Here is an 18,974-nt window from a genome sequence, read left to right as displayed (position 1 = left end):
TAGCAGGAGACTGAGTATCTTTAACTTCTCTACAAGAGGAGCAAGAAAACCAACCTTTGGAAGATGCTGAGGTGACAGGGCTATCAGGGACACTGGGAGCAGCTGGCTCCTGTACTGGAGATCTGGTGGTAACACATTGGTTGAGGAGAAACTTCCCCAGTTACAGGTTCATGGCTTCTGTGGGCAGAGAGCAGGGGTAGCACCAGTATCACAGAGACTTCTGGTTCCAGCTAAGTTTGGGGTCGTCCCAGCTCACCATCACCTGGAAACCCAAAAGACAAAAACTGCTAAATTATCAGGTTACAAAACAAAAGGAGACTGGGAGAGAGATCAGGGCTAGGCCCCAGGAACAGCCCCAGAGGTGCAGCGGGTGAGGTAGAAACTTCGCAGTGTGAAGCCATCCTGCAGAAGGAGTCTAGGGACACATGCATAAAGGACCCTGCACCTTCACCAGCTCAGTCCCCTATGAGTCCCAGCAAGGGGACAATCTCACTTGAGCAGACTCTCCAAATCTAGGCATTAGGCCACTATAGTAAATAGGCTCAGAGCTGCAACTCAGAGTTGCCCACACCCCCGAGCTCCAAGTACTGCATCTGGATGAAGGTTTATCCCTTCAGGATCCTTGTATCTCTGGTCAAATCTGTCTTAACCAAACTCTCAATTGACCAGCAACATTTGGTCTCCCAATACTGCTGGTCTAAAGGTTGAGGCTGTAATGAAGCAGCATGGTCCAGTGGAGAGAGCACTGGGGAGGAACCAGGACTCCTGGGTTCTGTTTCTTACTCTGCCACTGACTCTATGTGGCCTTGAGAGAATCCCTTCCCCTATCAGTGCATCAGTTTCCCCATCTGTAACATGGGGATAAGGAAACTTCTTCCACCCCAGTGAAGTGCTTTGATCTCTATACAGTAAATGCTAAGTGTACTATGTCAAACTGGACCAGAAACTTTGGGGACCAGAGTGTGATTAAGACAGTTGTTGCCTGTTGTGAGTTCTCCCTAGTGCAGGACTCCCTGGCTTTTCCCTTCATACAGCATATGTATAAGAAATGGACAGAAACGGCACTGAACAACATTTAACCATTTTTCTGCCTGGTGAGCATCCCAAATGAGCAACCTGAGCCCCAGTGACACAGATGAGAAAGTCAGGAGTATCTATACAGGGACATTCCAATATTAAGCAGCAGTAGGGCAGGAAGTACATGGAGGAAGGAATCGTAACATTCTTGGGATTAAGCAGACACTTGTTCCTTAAAAGGTCTTTTCCATCCAGTTTAGGTGACACCCACATCCCCCAGGCTGAGATCTGTTTCAGCAGTACCTCCCCATCCCTGAGGCTCCTAGGTCACACAGATTCACTTGCTTAGTCCCAGAGATACTAGAGGAGAGAGTGAGCTGCCATGTGCAAACACTGCAGTTACACAGCAGTATGAATGGATGGACAGTATGGCATGAAGGATGGCACATCTCCTTTCTCCAAGCCACAGTCAGACTGCTGCCTAGCCTCTTGACTGGAGACAGATGCAGGGCTCTGACCTCCAACTGTATTCTATGGTTCCCAAGATTCGACATCCCCTTTCAGGCTCCTTTAGCCTCTGACTTCTCACACTAGAGTCACACAAAATGCATTCATACTGGGCCCCAAAATAGGAGAAAATATTTTCTATTGTATTTCCCTTCTCTTGTGTATTTCACGTGAGCACCTCATGGCAACACTTTGCAAAATTTATTCCTCATATACCACTATGAGATAGCAAAGTATCATCTCCATTTCACAGACAGGGAAATGGAGGCACAGCCTGGCGAAGTAATTTGCCCACAGCCACACAAGAAATTTGAAGCCCAGCCTTAAAGAGAATCCTAGGGTTCTGATTCCAAGTCACCTCCTGCCACCCCTGTTCCAACGGCTAGACACCATTCCCTCCTTCTAGAAGAACAGGAGCTACGGAATAGCAGAGAGCGCTGCAGAGCATGACTGAGATGCTTTGGCAGGGCTGTGTGGGGAAGTTTTCACAGTCCCAGTAGGCCTGGAACCAGCCAGTTGGCTATTTCCCTGACCAGGAGAGGCCCAGGATTCTCTGGCAGGTGCAGTAGAGAAGAGACACAATACTTTTATATTTTTCTTATCACTGAGACTTTGGACCCCACTGATGTCAGAAGCTCAGGCAGTGAGCCACGGAGGACACTGCCTTCAATCTCCAACCCAATTCTTCATCTTCAAAGGAGACTTCAGGGTGAACGAACAATTAATTAATAAAGTTGTGGTGCAATTGTCACAACCCTGCTGTGAGGATTCCTGCTGGCAGAGCTGCAACAGTGAAGCCAGGAGGAGAGAAGATGTTCCCTTAGTTGAAATTTTTCCTACCCTAGCAGGAGAAGCACCTCCCACAAAGTTGAAGGGGAGTATAGGAAGGGAAGGTCTCCATGCCAGCAGAGTTGATCCTGAGTTAATGAAATTGGAAGCCTTGTCCGACTAATTTTTCTGCCCTTCAGGAGATGCAAGGATTGACCACCTTCCCTGAGCAAACTCTAGGCTCATTACAGAGACCTACACAGAAAAAGCATCCCTTTTGTACCCTTTGGGGGCTCTTTACCAAGTACAGAATTTATGTAAATATGTAACCTGTCCAGGTTACATATTTTTATATCATAAATTCAGGTCTCATCTTCCCTACTTCTCCTAAAAGACTATGACCAACTGGAGAACTAACAGTATCATGCAAAAGAAACCAGACAAAGGAACCAGGCTGTGGAATTTTTAAAGATTGTTTTGGGCATGTTTTTATCAACCCAAACAGTTGGAAAAGAAAGCTTTCACTAGAGAAGAGTCAAACACCTCCCTCCATCCTTTTCAGTCGAGAGCTGGAAAAAGCTCCTATTTCACCTCACTCAGCCCCTCACGGAGATTTCCAGTAAAGAAAGTGAAGACCACACTTGACGTTGTTATTGTTTCTAAGAGAAAGCGCAAATAGTTTTTTGGAGGAAATGGCGAGGAGGCTCTCAGGTCCCCTTCATCCACCATAAACTAACAAAGGCACAAACCTAGTTTCTCACTAGCAGATTTTGGAGGTCCCCTTTAACCAAACAAACCAAGCCTTAAATAGCCCTACCATGTGCCCAAGCCCCAAGATGGCTCCCTTCCATTAAACTCCATCTCCTCATCATGGTGAATACACCTGGGAGAACAGGCCAGTCTTACAACATTTTGAAGTTCATCAAAGCCAGACCTTGCTACCAGCCCTCTCCAGGAGGCTGTTGGTTCATACACCTTGAATGACTGCATGTTCCATGCTACCAGATGGGGAGAGAGGCTTGTAACAGTCTGCCCAGCTCTAGTTCTAATGCATGCTAACAGAAAAAGGTGTAGTGTTTGGGTCAGAAGGGAGAGTCCCAATTCAGTTTATGGAATATTCCAACCCCACAGCATCCTCAGCATATTTCAGCCAAACCCCTGAGCTTCCCTCCCATTTCTAAAGTCACTCGGGGTGTGCGCGCCATGCAATGGGTCTGGTGCTTTTGTCATCTAGCTCCCACTAAGAGTGAAGATGGGGCAGGCAGCAGCATTTCAAACTAGATTATTGTATGTTACCCAGCACTGAACTGCCCCCCTATGAACTGCAAAAGACTGCCAAAGGGATCCTTTCCAGACCCCGGAAGGACCATGCAGGTTCTGACAGGCTTGTTCATGTCACCAGCATTGCTGTCCAAAGCACTTCTCAGCACAGATTCCTGGGTCTAGCTCAGACTGGCTTCTTCATTAGATCTGGGTTAGAAAGTTACCTATCAGGCCTTGCTCCCCACGAGATGCCACAGTGAATCAGGCCTCCCATTTTAGGCAGGGCTCATGTGTCATGGACTAAAGTACGCTCTGTATGTCCATCTGTCCACAGATTATCTGCGGCTTGTAATTTATTCCCGGGGGTGTGCGGTGAACTCACAAAGTGGTGGAATAAATAAAGAACGTCAGTGACACAGCAAGTGGCATAGCTAAGCCAGGAAGGAGATCCATACAAGGACTCAGGGCCCCTTTCTTCAGCTGCCCCAATTGGAGAGTCAGAAAACTAGTGTGGAGAGGCATAGTCCCACACTACTGGGAGATCATCTCACTACTAACTGAACAGCCAAAAACCCGGTGTAGCAACTGAAGAGAGCATACCCTCAGGCCTCACAGGAATATCAACCTCTGCTAATACGCTACAGGGGAGTGCCTGCACCCTAAATATAAATTGGTACAATTTAAATTGGCCACTTCTCCACGTGTTACAAGCATTAAGGAGGCAATTCCTCCCAGCATAGATAAACCCACAAAGTCTGGGTTCCCCCGATGTATTTCCATTAACATTTAAATGCACACCTAAATGTTTCACTACCTAAACACCACTTTCTATAGCTGTCTAACCCCCTGGTGGGTGCTATAGAATTGCATATGCCAAAGGGGCATAACTTTCAGGCTCCTGGAAGTTGTGCCACAATGTCATTTCAAGAATCCTGTGGCATCTTATAGACGAACAGACGTATTGGAGCATAAGCTTTCGTGGGTGAATACCCACTTCTTTCGTATTCACCCACGAAAGCTTATGCTCCAATATGTCTGTTCGTCTATAAGATGCCACAGGACTCTTTGCCACTTTGACAGATCCAGACTAGCACAGCTACCCCTCTGATACTTAATGTCATTTCAGGCGCTTCTGGTCTAGGAGCAGCATTGCTGAGGTAACTATAAGGTTCTGTGCCCAACTCTACAGGAGTCAGTCTCCCCAAGTACAGTCTAATCTGACAGACTTTAGCCAGCTAGAGTGCAAGTTACTGGCAGCAGAGCAAGTTGGAGGAACTGAGAGGGTAGAGCACTGATTGGACTTGCACAGTCAGCTTACTTTTGGTTTTATTGTCATACCAAGACTAGTGCTGAGTCTGCACTCTCCTCCTTACTGCCCACTAACCACCTGACCCTACCATGTCCATTCCCCAGATGAGTTTTAACAGTAAATTGCAGAGAAGCCTGAACTCTGATTTGCACAGTGGAACCCCTCACCCTTACCCCAACCATGGGCCATTTCCCACATATCCCATATGACAGGGTGCTGAGCAGGAAGATTGCAGAACCAGCCCCTGCCGCACCAGCCCCATTTAAGTAAATAAAGTGGAGCTGGCTGGAAAGAACCTGCCCTAATTGGGGAATGAGAGAGAGCTGCCAGCCCAATTATCCCAGGGCTATATAAGCATCTGAGAAGAAGCAGCAGGCTGGTGGGATGGAGGAAGGTGAGGGAGTGCAGGCAGGGAGAAAGCCCTTCCCTCCTGGGTTCAGACACAAGGAACCCAGAGCTGTGCGTATTGTACAGTGAGAAGGTGGTGGGTGCACAAACTTGTAAATAAAAGCACCAGTGGTTTCAGAACCTGAGGGTCTCTGAGTGACTCCATCTGAGCCTAGCAAAGGCAGGAGCCAGGAGTTTTTACCCCCCAATAAATCTCAAACTAAGGAAGCCTGAGAGCCTAACCTCCCAGGCAGGGTAACTTCACTTGCTTTGAGTAGAGCTTTCACCCTTTTCCATCTTCATTATGAAAGCACTAGGGGGCCAAACTGGCTGACATGCTGAGTCACTTTCCTGGACAGGCTGGGGTGGAGAACAGAAGTGATTTAGCCAAAAAGGAGAGCAGGGAGGTGGGGAACAGATACAGACATCAGGGAGGTTTGCACCCTGGGTAAATCCTCTGTCACAATGTCCCCTGCTTAGTGACAGACTAGCACTGTCTGGTCATATGCCCAGGAGAAGCCAGAGGATTCCAACCATCTGATTGAAGACAAGCTGTTGGGCAGCCAGATCTCAAGCTGCTGTCTGGCAAGGCCTGGGTATTTAATTGAAAAATTATGTTACAGCAGCTCAGATAGTCTGCAGTGGAGATCACACTGGCTTGAATGCTGTTGCTGCATGTCCCCAGGGTCAGCACGTTCCTGACATGAAGTCGTGCTCAGCACCTCTCAAACATAAGTTGAATTCTTTTTAATGCACGTCTCTTCTGACGCTAGATGTTCCTTACGCGCAACACCCCATCTCCAAATGTTCTGTACAGGAGAACCCAGAGGTGCTGTGCACGTAATGAGAAACTGGGCCCAACTCGTATGATTACGAGATGGAAAATGACTATTAGATCCCATCTACTCCAAACTGGGGCAAGACTGTCCGCTGCTGTCTATTCTCCAAGGCTTTGTCCCAAACTAGTTTTAAATATGCCCCAGCAGTAGGGTTTCTGATCCTCGTAAGACCCTTCTACACTGTACTTTTAAAAGGAGCAGGAAGTGTAACACATCATATATTCCTTGGCAGATAAGGCAACCGCAACACACTGAGAAGTCCTAGCTTCCAATCTCCTGTCTGTGTGTGACCTGCACATGCTTTCTTGCCATATAGTCACACAGCATCTGCCAAACAAGTGGAGGAAAGGAAAAAATCGCACCAAGTCTGCAGATGAGTCCCCAGTGTATACCAGGGTCCCCTCACAACACACCAGGGCCTGCCCAAGGACCTTGTGGGGAGCAGATGGTGGGGCAGGGCATGGAGACCCCACAGAGTTTATAAAGGTATGGTAGAACCTCAAAGTTATGAACACAAGAGTTACAAACTGACTGGCCAACCTTACATCTCACTGGGAACCAGAAGTACGCAATCAGGCAGCAGAGACCAAAAAAAGGGTAAATACCGTTCAGGACTGTGTTCAACGTAAACTACTACAAAAATAAAAGGAAAGTTTAAAAAGATTTGACAAGGTATGGTAACTGTTTCTGTGCTTGTTTTGTTTAAATTAAGATGGTTAAAAGTAGCATTTTTCTTCTGCATAATAAAGTTTCAAAGGTGTATTAAGTCAATGTTCAGTTGTAAACTTTTGAAAGAAGAACCATAATGTTTTGTTCAGAGTTATGAACAAGCTCCACTCCCGAGGTGTTCGTAACTCTCAGGTTCTACTGTATATCATGGAGCATTCTTTGAGGCCCCAAAATTTATTTGGTCTGAACACAGGGATTTTAGTTCTTTGATGTGAAATCTCACAGCTCTCCTCCGGGGTCAGATTTTAGCTGATGTTTACACATCCATATTTCACTGTAGGGAATGGAATTCACTTTCCCACATTAATTTCAGAGATGGGTACAAGAGACAGATTCCCCCAAATACCAGGGACCTGTGGATTGTGTTAGTGTAAATGGGGCTCTTCCTTCCCTTCCCCTCACTGGTTATGAAAAGCAGCAGTCACATCCAACGGATGATGGTACAAATGCCCTAGACTCCCAGGAAATTCCAGCTAGTGTCCCCTCCTTCTAGAGATACTCAAAGCCTCTTTGCCTTCCACTAACAGCTGGTTAGCCCATCAGCAGGGCTCACAGCCCTAAATTAAGGTTCCCTGCAGAGCTGTACTGGAGGTTTCAAACCTATTAATTTAAGTGAAACACCTCCCCACTTCCAGGTCCCACCCCTCTCCCTAGCTTTACCACAAGCCTTAAAGGGTAATGGCCGCATCACACATTTTTAATCCCACCCATGTTCTTCAATTCCATCCCTCTTAACTTCTTTAAGTCTTTTCTACAAGGATTTCAGAAGCTTTTACTCACTCTCCACCCCCACACTGACTATTTTTGCCTTTACACTCATCCTTCTCATACACGCAGGATGTGAGAGAGTTTAGGGCTGCTGAAAAGGTGCCAAACTGATGGCCCTAAAAATGAAGAGCTCCCAAATATTTGTAGCATATAGACAGTAGGAAAGCAAGCACCCCAGCACCGCCCTACTGCTCTGCAGTATTATAATTAGAGTGCTCTCATAAGGCACAGAGCACTTCACAAATTATGCCATCAGACCTCACACCCGCCCTAGAGAATCTGACTCCCGCCTCTGGGAAAAGAGGAATGAAGGGTGAAAAGAGGAGCTCAGACTCCATGACTTATTAATACTTGGCTTCTCTACTGAGTCTGACAACGAAGAGGCCAGTTAAAGCTGCGTCAAAACAACGTGGACATCTTTCTGCTGGGAAATGAATGAGACCTACCAACTCATCTCACAATGGGCACTGAACAGCCACAAGGTGGGACAGTACCCACCCAGCCACGACTAAATCCAGCAACCTCAAGGGACAAGGTTTGGTCCGGCCATCACTGCCCGAACCTGCATCTCTGTTACGGGCTGTTCAGGGTGTTCAAGGGAAACCTGCCTCCTGCTTTCCCCGCTCCGCCCACTCGCTCCCGGGGCTGGCGGAGCGAGGCGGGAACCCCACGGCAGCGGGCCTGGCGGGGGAGGGCGGTGCCCGGTTCCTGCGGGGCGGCTCGCAGGGCGCGGGACGGGGCAGAGCCCGGCGCTGTCTCACGCCCCGAAGGGTTGGCGGGGCGCCTCGCTGCTCAGCGCTGTGCAGAGCCGAGCCGAGCCCGACGGGGAGCCCCCGCCCGGCAACGGCCCCGAGCCCCGCGGGAGCGGGAGGAAGGCTCCGGGGGCGCCGCAAGAGAAGAGTGGCCTGAACGGGAGCGGAGCAGGGGGGCGCCCGGCCACCCCCTCAGCGCTGGCCTGGAAGCCCCCCTCGGGCACCCGGACTCTCTGCCCCGCGGGGCCGCCCTGCAGGGGTGTCTCTCCCCGGGCGCCGCCCCGTACCTGAGGCCAGCGCGCCCCCGCCGTCGGTGTAGCTGCCGCCGCCGCGCTCGCTCCCGCGCAGCCCTTTAAATCACCTCCGCCCCGTCCCGGCTGCGGACCCAGCCGCTCCGCGCTCGATTCATCCTCCTTGCTGCTCCGCGCTCGATTCAAGAGGCTAGCGGGTCTTGGCAGATTGCGCCCGACTGCCTTCGGTGCGCAGGCGCAGAGGGGAGAGTCCGGCGTGTGAGCAGCTCAGTGCGCAGGCGCGGAGTTTCCTACCCGGAAGCGTGTGCCGGGCGGCGGTGGAACTAAGGGCTCCCAAGGAGCCATGGCCGCCGCCGGGCCCCTGGGGAGGCTGCGGCGCCTCTGTCACCGCTACCAGGAGTACGTGAGGCAGCACCCGGCCGCCACTGCGCAGCTGGAGGGCACCGTGCGGGGCCTCTCCTACCTGCTGCCAGGTACCGGGGCGGGCGAGCGAGCTGGGGGGACCCAGGAGTCCGGGCGCTTAACGACCGCCTCTACGGGTAGCTGGGGCAGGAACCCAGGCGTCCTGCCCCGCCCACAGACCCCGCTCCCCGGGCGGGCGGGACCCCAGGTGTCCGGACTCCGTCGGACGGGAACTCTGGGAGTGTGTGCCCCACCACCTCTGTTAGCCAGTCCCGCCCATTACACAGTGGAGTTTTTTATTGATCTGTCACGAGTTGCATTGACAGGGCCCCACTACATCATAACCATTGTAAATCAGGTCCATCTGCATTGCCTCGAGTTACTACGGTTCAGATAAAGATGGACTTGTATCTCTGCGATTCACACGCTGCTGGGCCAGCAGGATCAGCCTGCTCTGAACTCAGGCATGTGGTGGAGAAGATAATGAAGTCCGTGCTCCAGGTGTAGCCTACGCTGTGGTTGGTCGTTTAACAAAGTAAAAAAAAAACAAACCTGAACACATGGTTAAAATATTTTGGCACATCACCTTTGGCCTGTAAGATGCCAAGAAATGAGGGAGCATCAGCCTGCAGGACACCCCCCCTCGCCTGCTGGACTTGCACAGATATTGGAAGGTTGAAGAAAAAATAATAAAACCTCATCTAGTACTTGGCCAGAAAGAGGCAGAGCAATGGGAAGGGGAGGAAGTAACCTGATATTATTATTATTATTTATTATTTTGAGGGCAGGAGAATGTTAATCTCTGGGCTCCCTGAGAGACATCCTTGATGGATACTTGAAACCCTTTAGCTAAGAATTCCCTATTAGCATTGATTAAAGTAATTGTTTCTCTCTGAAGCAGTGATTGTGGTGGTTTTCAGCAGCATGACAGACCCTCCTCTAACATCGCTCCTTTATTTCCCAGGTCGCTTTTCTGATTCCCATGAACTTTCTGAGCTTGGTACGTATGCTGGTGAACTGATATGCGGCACCAGAACTGTGCCATCTGCAAATGTTGTGTAGATAACCGGCAGACTTTGGGGAGGGAAGGCTGAGCATTGTACCAGGGAAAGAGGTGCAGGTCTGAAACTGGAGTGCTGCTGCTGCATGGCTGGGATTATTCAGTGGCTGTTGTTCCCTAATGCTCGTGCAAGTGTTGCTTCAGTTGGGGCAGGGTGAGGCGAGGCGAGGTGTTCCCTTGGGTCTGATGGGAATGTTTGTTTCTTTGCCAGCTGCTAGTCTAGGCTTTTATGGGGCTCCCTGTTCCCTCTGATGCTAGTGGCTGCTATTTGGCCATTGCTTTTGTTAAATTTGTTAACTTTGCCTTTCTGAACTTACTAACAGGTGAGTACTCTTTTCACTGTGTTGTAGGAACCTGGTGATATGAAGCTCTCTACCAGCTGCTGTTTGAATGAAACCAGAAAGAGTGGCTATGTTACTAACTTGGAGTTGGCCAGAGACCCTACCCCACAGCAAGCTCAGTCTATCTCCCACTATCTCCCACTCTGTCTGGGGTCAAATTCCTGGAACATAGTCCTCGCTAAAAATCATCATTCACTTAACTTTGCTGTTAGCTGCATTGCCTCTCTGAGCCATCGGGAGTCTGTCCATCCCATCTAGGGTTGCCAGCTTTGGTTGGATGAATTCCTGGAGGTTTCATCACATGACTTTTTTAAATTAAGGATTACTCTTTAATTTTAATTCCTGGAAACTCCAGGACAATCCTGGAGGGTTGGCAACCCTAGTCCCACCCATTCATTTGCCTCAGTGGAAAGATTTTTCTCCTGAGCGCTCAGCTTCTGCCATATCCTATGACTGGGTGGGGAGAGGGTTCAGTCAGTGGCTAGATCTCTTTCCCATGTGAATCACTGTCTTCTTTCCCAGTGTACTCTGCCTCCAATCTCCTGGTGCTGTTAAATGACTGGATCCTCCGAAAGGAGCTACAGCGGACCCTGCCTGTGGTGAGGCTCTTGTGCACAGGGGGCGGGATTGGCACAGGCATTTCTGTAGAACCTACTGGCCCAGATTCCAGTCCCTGCTGCAGCCCCTTTACACTATTCCCCTCTGGTGGCATAAAGAGGCCAGAACAGCCCTCTGAATATGTGGCATGCACTAGTGCTGTGCTGTCCTGGCTTGCCAGCCCAGAGGAGCGACCAGGGCGCTCTGCACTTTGGCAATTCTGGGCTGTGCAGAAGTCTGTAGGCAGCCCATGTAAGGCTGCAATAAATTAGAGCAGCCTCTAACTTATGCTCTGGACCACACCAGTCACTGAGAAGCTCACAATCTGGGATTCACAAAGGAGGTATAAAGCCACCTTTGCCCTTCCCCTCTTCTGGACTGCATCTCCTGACTGGTGCAACACAGAATCAGGCCCCTTATGCCATTCTATGTACAGTAAAACAAAACAAAAAAATCCAAGCCCAACCCTGACTGCTTCTTTCTTGTAAGAATCTCTCCATACCCCAAGCCAGCCTTCAGCGATCACTGTGTTAGAGCTTCCGTTAGAAAGGCCTCTGTTCTGATAACCTGCCTATTCTGTGGGCTTGGATGTGTCAGGCCCCGTGCCAGCTGAAGAATGCAAGTCTATAGCCAGGATCTCAGCTGTCTAGTGAACAAGAAAGTTGAACTGGATGAGCCTAACTGGCTTTTCACTGCTGAAGGCCACACGTGAAATGAGTGGGATCTCAGCCAGTCCTCTTCATCAGTGGGCTACACAGCGTCTGAAAGGAAATCTGCCATTTACTCCCAGGAGCCCCCATCTAACCCTTCCTCGGTTCACCCTGGAAGTAGAACTTTCAGAGTGGGCTGGACTTACACACTGAGTGACACACAGCCAGAATCTGCTGCCTCTTACTCTCTCCCCCTCTTTGTGTTTTCAGTCGCTACCCCAGCAGAAGTTGCTGACATGGCTGAGTGTGCTCGAGTGTGTGGAAGTGTTTGCGGAGATGGGGGCTGCCAAGGTGTGGAGTGAGATGGGCCGATGGACCATCATAATCCTCATCCAGCTGGCTAAGTGAGTGCTCCAGGTGGAGGGAGGAGGGTGTGTTTGTACAGAAAGGGAGGGCTTGTTACCACGGGCTAATGAGTGAGATGTTACCTAGAGAGCATCCAGCAGATCTGAGCTCGTGGAAGAAGATGGTGCAAGCCTGTTCCATGAGGCTGTGCACGTTTGGGGCTGCACAAGACTATTAGATTTCCTGCTGCTGGAGATTCTCACCTTTGTGGTGGTGCTCCTGGCTGTGGTAAGGCAGTGTTCAGAGTAAGGGCGAAGAAGGGACCTGCCAATGATGAGCAGTGTTGGGTCCTGTTGCCATGTGCAGAGTGGCTGTTGGCCCCATTCGCTCAATGCAAAGCAGAGGTTGTGTGTTCCCTGTTTCCTATGGCTGCTGCCTCACCATGAAGCTGGGTTTCTGTAGTGTGTGCCTGATGCTTACACCTCCTGACTTGTCTATGCCCCATAGAGCCATCCTGCGCCTCCTGCTCTTGCTATGGTACAAAGCTGGTATCCAGACATCTCCTCCCATCATGCCACTGGACAGGGAGCAGCAGCAGCTCCAATCAGAAGGTGAGTCCATTGCACTAGGATTGCCTCAGCTTCTTGCTGCTTACCAGACATTTGGGGTAGTTTGGAGACTTTGTGGGGCACAGTGGAGTGGGAGTGTCATCCAGTTAGCCCTGCTTGAAAGTCCTCATTAGCCGAGTGGTTTGGGCATCAGGGAAGCTGTAAGAATTCCACAAGCCAAGCAGCTGGAACTGTGCTACTCTCCAGTCCCATCCTTCTCCACAGCATGCACCTACACACACCTTGGTTAACTTAACGGTACTGCTCCCTTAGACTGTCAGCCCTAATGGGATGATGGGCCTAAATCTGGAATAGAAAAGAAGGCTGCAAGACTGGCTAGAGGTGCATTAGCAGAGCTGGGGGAAGGGGCGGCAGGATTGGAATAGCAGGCTGCATGTGCAACCATGTACCTTCCTGCACTTCGCTTGGCTGTGCTCAGTGTTAGCAGTTTCAGAAAAGCCAGACTTAACAGCTGAAACGTAAAGCCATCAGACATAAAGCACTCGGACTCCCTGGCCTCCTGAAGTTAGTACTCTAGAGGGAGGAGAAGGGGCTGCGATGAGAACTTTGTCCTGGGAGAGGGTGCTCCTATGCCACCTCAGAGCAGTGTTAACAGAGAGCTGCAGGGAAGTTTAACTCAGAGTTACATCCTTGATCTCGCTGTCGTGCCTCTCTCCTGGCAGACAAGGAAGGCAGCTCAGCAGGAAAGGAACAGACATATGTTGGGAGGCGCTCCAGCCGCATTGTGAGGTCCCTCGAAAGCAGTAAGTACCTCTCCCTGGTCAGCTTGTGCCCCGGCATAAACCCTGACATTGCTGTGTCTGCCTTGACTCCGTGGCCAAGCTACAGATTCTTTTGGAGTGTTGGAGTGTAACCAGTGGGAGCTCGCTGGCTTACCCAAGTGGGGACTGTTCCCACCACTGGCCTGTTTCTCTCTCTTCCCCCATCCCCCCCGAAAGCAACAGGATCGGTGCTTGTGCTGGGCCTGGCACCAGGATTATTTCAGCCTAGGCATACCTGTGTCATGGGATAAGTCTTCAGCATGACTATTCAGCTCCCCGTGCTTTGAAGTAGCCAGATACCAGGAAAGCCTTCTCTGACTATCTGCCCCAGCTCCTAGGGGAGCTCCCTCTGTGTTGACTATAACCAGCTTCTTCTCCATGCTTGGGGAAAGCCAGAGCCACAGCCTCTACCATGTGACTGTAGTCCTCAGAGTTCTCCCATTCCAACCCCTCCCCTGGGCGTCGCTGAAAGGCCAGTGTTTGTGCGCTGGATGCTTGAGAAAGGCACAGTTTACATTAGAAATCTCGTCTGCAACTCTGTTTCAGCCCCAGCCTTGCAATCCAGGCACTGGGGGTCTCCCCAACAGAGGGAGGGAAAACAGAACCGAAGAGCAGAGGAGATGAACCAGGCTCCCACCCCTCTGGGGCTTCAGGAAACCATTGCAGAATCTGTCTACATCACCCGGCCTCTGTTCCACTGTATCCTGACTTGGCTTTTGTTAGTGCCTGTAGTGTGCCTTGTACCCCACCGGAGTACTGCAGCCTCAGTGCGCAGCCTTCCATGCAGCTGTCCATGAATGAACAGGCACAGAAGGTGCTCTAGCCAGGGTCCCTGTGTGCGCTCAGCCATTTGGACTAGAAGAGCAGGTCATACCAGCCTCTTCCATGGGGCGTTTATGGTACTAACGTGTTGGAGCTTAATCTTGTAGGGCTGCCTGGAGGGTCATTTTGCCTACCCAGCTGCTCCCAACCATGTCTGTTCTCTCCTTTCCTTGACTCTTCTGTTCCCAGTGTTGAGTTTAGGCATATGGGGCCAGAGATCATGGAAGCCCTGGCTCCTCTCGGGAATTCTGGATATCACAAGGTCAGTTGGAGGGAGGCCACCTAGGGCTTCAGCGTTGGGTGTTTTGGGGTTGAACTCTCAGTCCTGTTTGTCTCGATTGTCCCCATTTGATCCCACTGGTGTCCTGCTGTTCCGTGCTGCATAAGCCCTTCAGGTAGAAGCAGCAGTGGGGGACGGGGTGGAGCTGCAGGTGGGAGCAGTTATTTGTGACAGCAAAAAGTCCCACGCCAAGATTCTCAGGATCCACCCCTGCAGCACCTTCACGCTGCGCTGTCCCTAGTTCGGTGGTTAGCCTTTCCTCTGAAGAGGAGCAGGGAGGCCTGCTCAGTGCTCCACTTCACATGAAGCTGAGAGCAGCAGGGACTAGATGCTAGAACTCCCCTGCTCTGGCCATGGATCTCTTGAGTTAACTCCCTGCCCTTCTCTTTCCAGCCTAAGTTTACTGAGTGATATGAAAGACCTGAATAAGCGAGAGCGCTTGGAGCTGAGACGCCGAACCATCCTGCTGCTGTACTACCTGCTGAGATCTCCTTTTTATGACCGATACTCAGAGTAAGGGGGCCTGCTGGCTGTTCTGAATGTACCCCCTATAAAGGAGCCATCCCCCAACAGGATATTTGATGAGCAAGGTGCTCTAAGAATATAACAGTGGCCATACTGGGTCAGACCAAAGGTCCATCTAGCCCAGTATCATGTCTTCCAACAGTGGCCAATGCCAGGTGCTTCAGAGGGAATGAACAGAGGTAATTTTCAGTGATCCATCCCCGTCATCCAGTCTCTGTTGTCAGTCAGAGGTTTAGGGACACGTAGAGCAGGGATTTGTGTCCCTGCCCATCCTGGCTAATAGCCATTGATGGACCTGTCCTCCATGAACTTATCTAATTCTTTTTTTAACACAGTTATACTTCGGGCCTTCACTAAGGTGCTTTGGTGCCTCTACCTAGCTAGGAAGCCAGAGTGGGCTCAGGCTGTATTGAAGATCTCGAGCATCTTTCACTCTGACCTGCTTCACCTGCATCACTCTTGTTTGCATTAAAATCCTAACATGGGAAGTTGTGGGGAGCTGGCAGTTTGGGGGTGCAGGATATTCAAGGGCAGCAAAGCAGCTGAGCTGAGAAAAATCCAGTTCTCATTATCAAATGAGGAGGCCTCTTCTAGCACGTTCGACAGACTGGAACATGAGGTCATTGCACTGGCTTCATCCACACTCTTTCTGTTCCCCTAGGGGCCGGATCCTCTTCCTGCTCCGCCTGCTGGCTGATTATGTCCCTGGAGTCGGGTTAGTCACACGTAAGTAGGCAGCTGTAGTGGGCTGCATTTCCACTGGGAGGGGCTGGAGTTGGGGCGTATGTCACAGGCTAGAGTCTGACTGGCAAAGGAGTGAGGAAAAGCCCGTGGATTATTTGCCACCAGAATACCTACCATTAACACTCATGTGCTGGTTTAAATCCAAACAGTAAGGGGTTAAATATTGTAGAGACTTAAGCGCCACGATTTTAATCATTCAAATACCCCCCCACCTGCCCCAGTCAGAGTTGGCTGGATTTCAGTCCTGAGTTCCCTGCACAGTTCTGCCAGTGCACCTCAGTCCTGACCTCCAGTGCACTCTGCTGTGCTGATCCTGCTATGCTCCCCATACACAGCTCTGCTGATGCCCCTTCGTCCCATCTTCGCCCACCTCATAAGCACTGAGCTGTGCAAAGCAGAACACAGAGTGAGCAGTAACCCTCTCCAAATTGCTGCCAGGGACCGTTACTCCAAGGTAGTTTTGGATGGACTGTGAATTAAAGAATGGAAACAATCTTGCATTGGGTGGAAGGGAGGGATAGCTCAGTGGTTTGAGCTTTGGCCTGCTAAACCCAGGGTTGTGAGTTCAATCCTTGAGGGGGCCATTTTGAGATATGGGGCAAAAATTGGGGATTGGGCCTGCTTTGAGCAGGGGGTTGGACTAGATGACCTCCTGAGGTCCCTTCCAACCCTGTTATTCTATGATTCCTCTAGCACCTCTTCCAAAAGGATCGCAAAGCACTTTACAATCTACAAACCAGAGTCTTCCCTCTTCTTCCACCTCCTGCTGAAACACAGCCCTCTCTGGAGCGGACCACGGGAGCAGTGTAACACTGCATAGCAACGCTACATGATTTTAGCCAGGAACTGAGGGAGACTGTGTCTTTGCAGCTGATCTTTGGTGCTGAGTTGGGTTACTGCCCCTTCCCTATAGTTTGGCTGGTGCTCTCCTATCCACAGGTTTCTTCCAGCGTGGGGAGCTGCCGTCCTGGGGCAGAGGGGAAACCTCTTCGCCAGTGCACAGGTGTCAGTGCCTCACCTCTTGCCTCTGTTGTCCAAGTTTCAAGGCCTGTCGCTGGTCATATAAGTCTTGTCTTGCTCTACTCCCAGTGGGCACATCAGCACCACCACCCAGCAGGGCACAGTTGGTGATTTTGCTTGGGGAAAAGCTAGGAATGGCATAACAGGAGGCTGTGGGCTGGGATTGAGGAGCATCAGCAGAGATGTATGTGGGAAATCCATGCTCATAGTGTACATCTTTAAACTGTTGTTCCCCACTGTGGCTCACCTGGTCTCTCGTTCTCTCATTTCAGGACCAATGATGAATTACCTACCAGCTTGGCAGAAAATCTATTTCTATAACTGGGGCTGATGGGGAAGTGTCCCTTTGCTGCTGTGACCGGGGCTGACTCAGAGTGGCGACAGGATGTCTCTGTGGAGGGATGTTTCTGTCGTATCTATTTTTCAGTTAAACCATTGAGTAGAGACTCCCATTCTCCAGGGGGGCTTGTAACTTTTTTTACGTAGCTGTGAACAACGGACACTATATGGTGAGAGACCTTTGCCACCCCCTAGCCTGTACAATACGGTGGCTTCAGTGCTGGTCCAGGACCTCTTTTTTTAAGCATTTAGCTTTTGTATGGCCGCACAGTAATAAAGTCAAAGAGTGCTTTTGGGACCGCCGGTCTGCTCTGGGTGCAGGGACAGATCCTGTGCCCAGCTTGTGTTAACAAGGCCTTTCCCTCCTTGCCCAAACTATTGGAGGCTTCTTCCTGCTGAGGAAGCTGGCTGTGCTGAAGAGGCAGACTAAGAGCCTCTTTCCTCCCAGGATTTCTCCCCCAGTCTGAGTTCTCTGCCCTGGGCTACAGCTCCCTTCCCCCCAGGATAATCCCTGCTCTCTCAAGCTCATTCAGGGGTGTTCTTCCCATACAGGGCAGCTAGTCCAGTAACACAGATGTTTGCTGGGGAGCTTTGCAAGACAGGAACATTCCTTCCTCCCCCCAGCTACTGGTTTGGGGGCATCTCAGGCTGCTTGGCAGCTGACTCCACCATAGCTAGCTCTTGCAGCAAGGCCCACCTCTGCAGTTCCCTGTTGCAGGGACTCTCACTTATTGCCATGGCCACCGTCTATCTCTCAAGCACTCCCTTCAGTGCTCTTTCCCCTGGAGAATGCAGGGCTCCATCATGCCCACGCGCTCCTCAGTTGGCGTCTGCCTTGCCCACAGCTGGGACTTCTGGTGGTTGGTTCAGGCTGTTTAATTTCATACAGCTATCCTGTGGGTATTGCATGCCACAATTTGTACATTGCTTTTCTAGCAGCTAATGTACACTAAAAGGGCTCGCTGAGCAGCTGCCAGCCTGAGAGTGGGGGCTGGAAAGCAATGCCGAGGAGGCTGTGGCTGGCCAATACGGGGAGTGCAGACAAATCAATTCAACAAACATTTACCTATGTGCAAAGCTTAATGGCCAGGGCCCAGCTGAGCCCTATAGCAACTGAAGAAATGGGGGTGGTTAGTCTCTTTGCTGGCTGAGGAATGGTAGAGGGAAACACAGCACTGTTTTGCCAGAACTATGCATGGAGCAGCCAGGGGTGGGACAGACTCTCATTCACGGAGCTACAGAACATTTGGCCCTGGAGTGTGAGGTGTGTTCTAGGCCTGGGTTTCCCATGCTCAGCTCTGATGATGTAGTCTCAGTCATGCCCAGCCACCCTGCTGCTCTTCCAGGCCTGCCCTGCCAATGCCCCTTTGTTCTCTCTCTCCAGGGAATACCTTTACAATAGAGGAACCGTGGGCTTGTTGCAGTCTGAGCAGCTCCCATATTTCTCTCACTGAGCTCAGTGTATCGTAACCATCTTCTAGTCTCACCAGCTCTTCCCTTTGTGGCAAGTTTCACTGAACAGGAGTCCTTGAGTAGTTCCCCGCTGGTTATCAACACCCAGAATGACACCTCAGCAAGAAGTCGTTTCACAGAGGGGGGCACAGAATAGGGTGATGATAATGCCCCTACTTAAACTGGCTTGGGGGCCCCAGATACTACAGTGGGGGGTGTGCAACATGTACAGCAGGGACTTCGCACTGGAGTGCTTGGAGTAGAGTCTGTAATGGAGCAGAAGTTGCTATATTCCCTGCAGGGCTATCAGATCAACCAGCGAGAGAAAACCTGGGCCTCACGGCCACTCCAGCACAGGACAGCCAGTTTGGATAGTATCATTCATGCAGTATACTTCAGGTACTACACGGCAGCAGG

The 18,974-nt window shown here is 50.7% G+C and overlaps 2 protein-coding genes across 29 annotated transcripts in view; one reads left to right on the top strand and one right to left on the bottom strand.

Annotated features, from left to right (window-relative positions):
- Nucleotides 1-8,813, bottom strand: part of LARGE2 (LARGE xylosyl- and glucuronyltransferase 2) — a 118,524-nt gene extending 109,711 nt beyond the window's left edge. For 17 of the 23 annotated variants that reach the window (XR_012159406.1, XR_012159407.1, XM_073348121.1 and 14 more), the window contains exons 1-2: nucleotides 8,627-8,813; nucleotides 55-262 (exon numbers count right to left, since the gene is read on the bottom strand). The gene's annotated coding sequence lies outside the window, so the exon portion shown is untranslated. The remainder of the gene's footprint in view (nucleotides 1-54; nucleotides 263-8,626) is intronic. The other 6 variants (XR_012159408.1, XM_073348138.1, XM_073348137.1 and 3 more) reach the window with 4 other exon arrangements.
- PEX16 (peroxisomal biogenesis factor 16) lies at nucleotides 7,891-17,403 on the top strand. 6 transcript variants are annotated; one of them, XM_073348157.1, is made up of 11 exons: nucleotides 8,033-8,069; nucleotides 9,957-9,992; nucleotides 10,916-10,992; nucleotides 11,911-12,044; nucleotides 12,493-12,596; nucleotides 13,277-13,357; nucleotides 13,922-14,074; nucleotides 14,387-14,459; nucleotides 14,871-14,990; nucleotides 15,664-15,728; nucleotides 17,039-17,403. In XM_073348157.1, the coding sequence occupies exons 1-11, from the start codon at nucleotides 8,048-8,050 to the stop codon at nucleotides 17,095-17,097; spliced, it is 924 nt and encodes a 307-aa protein (XP_073204258.1). In that variant the 5' UTR covers nucleotides 8,033-8,047; the 3' UTR covers nucleotides 17,098-17,403. The 6 variants fall into 6 exon arrangements, 5 of the variants coding, with proteins under 5 accessions (XP_073204259.1, XP_073204258.1, XP_073204260.1 ...); XM_073348159.1 differs by lacking the exons at nucleotides 8,033-8,069; nucleotides 17,039-17,403 and adding exons at nucleotides 8,302-9,063; nucleotides 16,440-17,017; XM_073348155.1 differs by lacking the exon at nucleotides 8,033-8,069 and adding an exon at nucleotides 8,311-9,063.
- The last annotated feature ends 1,571 nt before the right edge of the window (nucleotides 17,404-18,974 follow it).

The sequence above is a fragment of the Lepidochelys kempii genome, chromosome 6 (assembly GCF_965140265.1).
Source record: "Lepidochelys kempii isolate rLepKem1 chromosome 6, rLepKem1.hap2, whole genome shotgun sequence".
NCBI lineage: Eukaryota > Metazoa > Chordata > Testudines > Cheloniidae > Lepidochelys > Lepidochelys kempii.
This window is presented reverse-complemented; position numbering and strand designations above follow the sequence as displayed.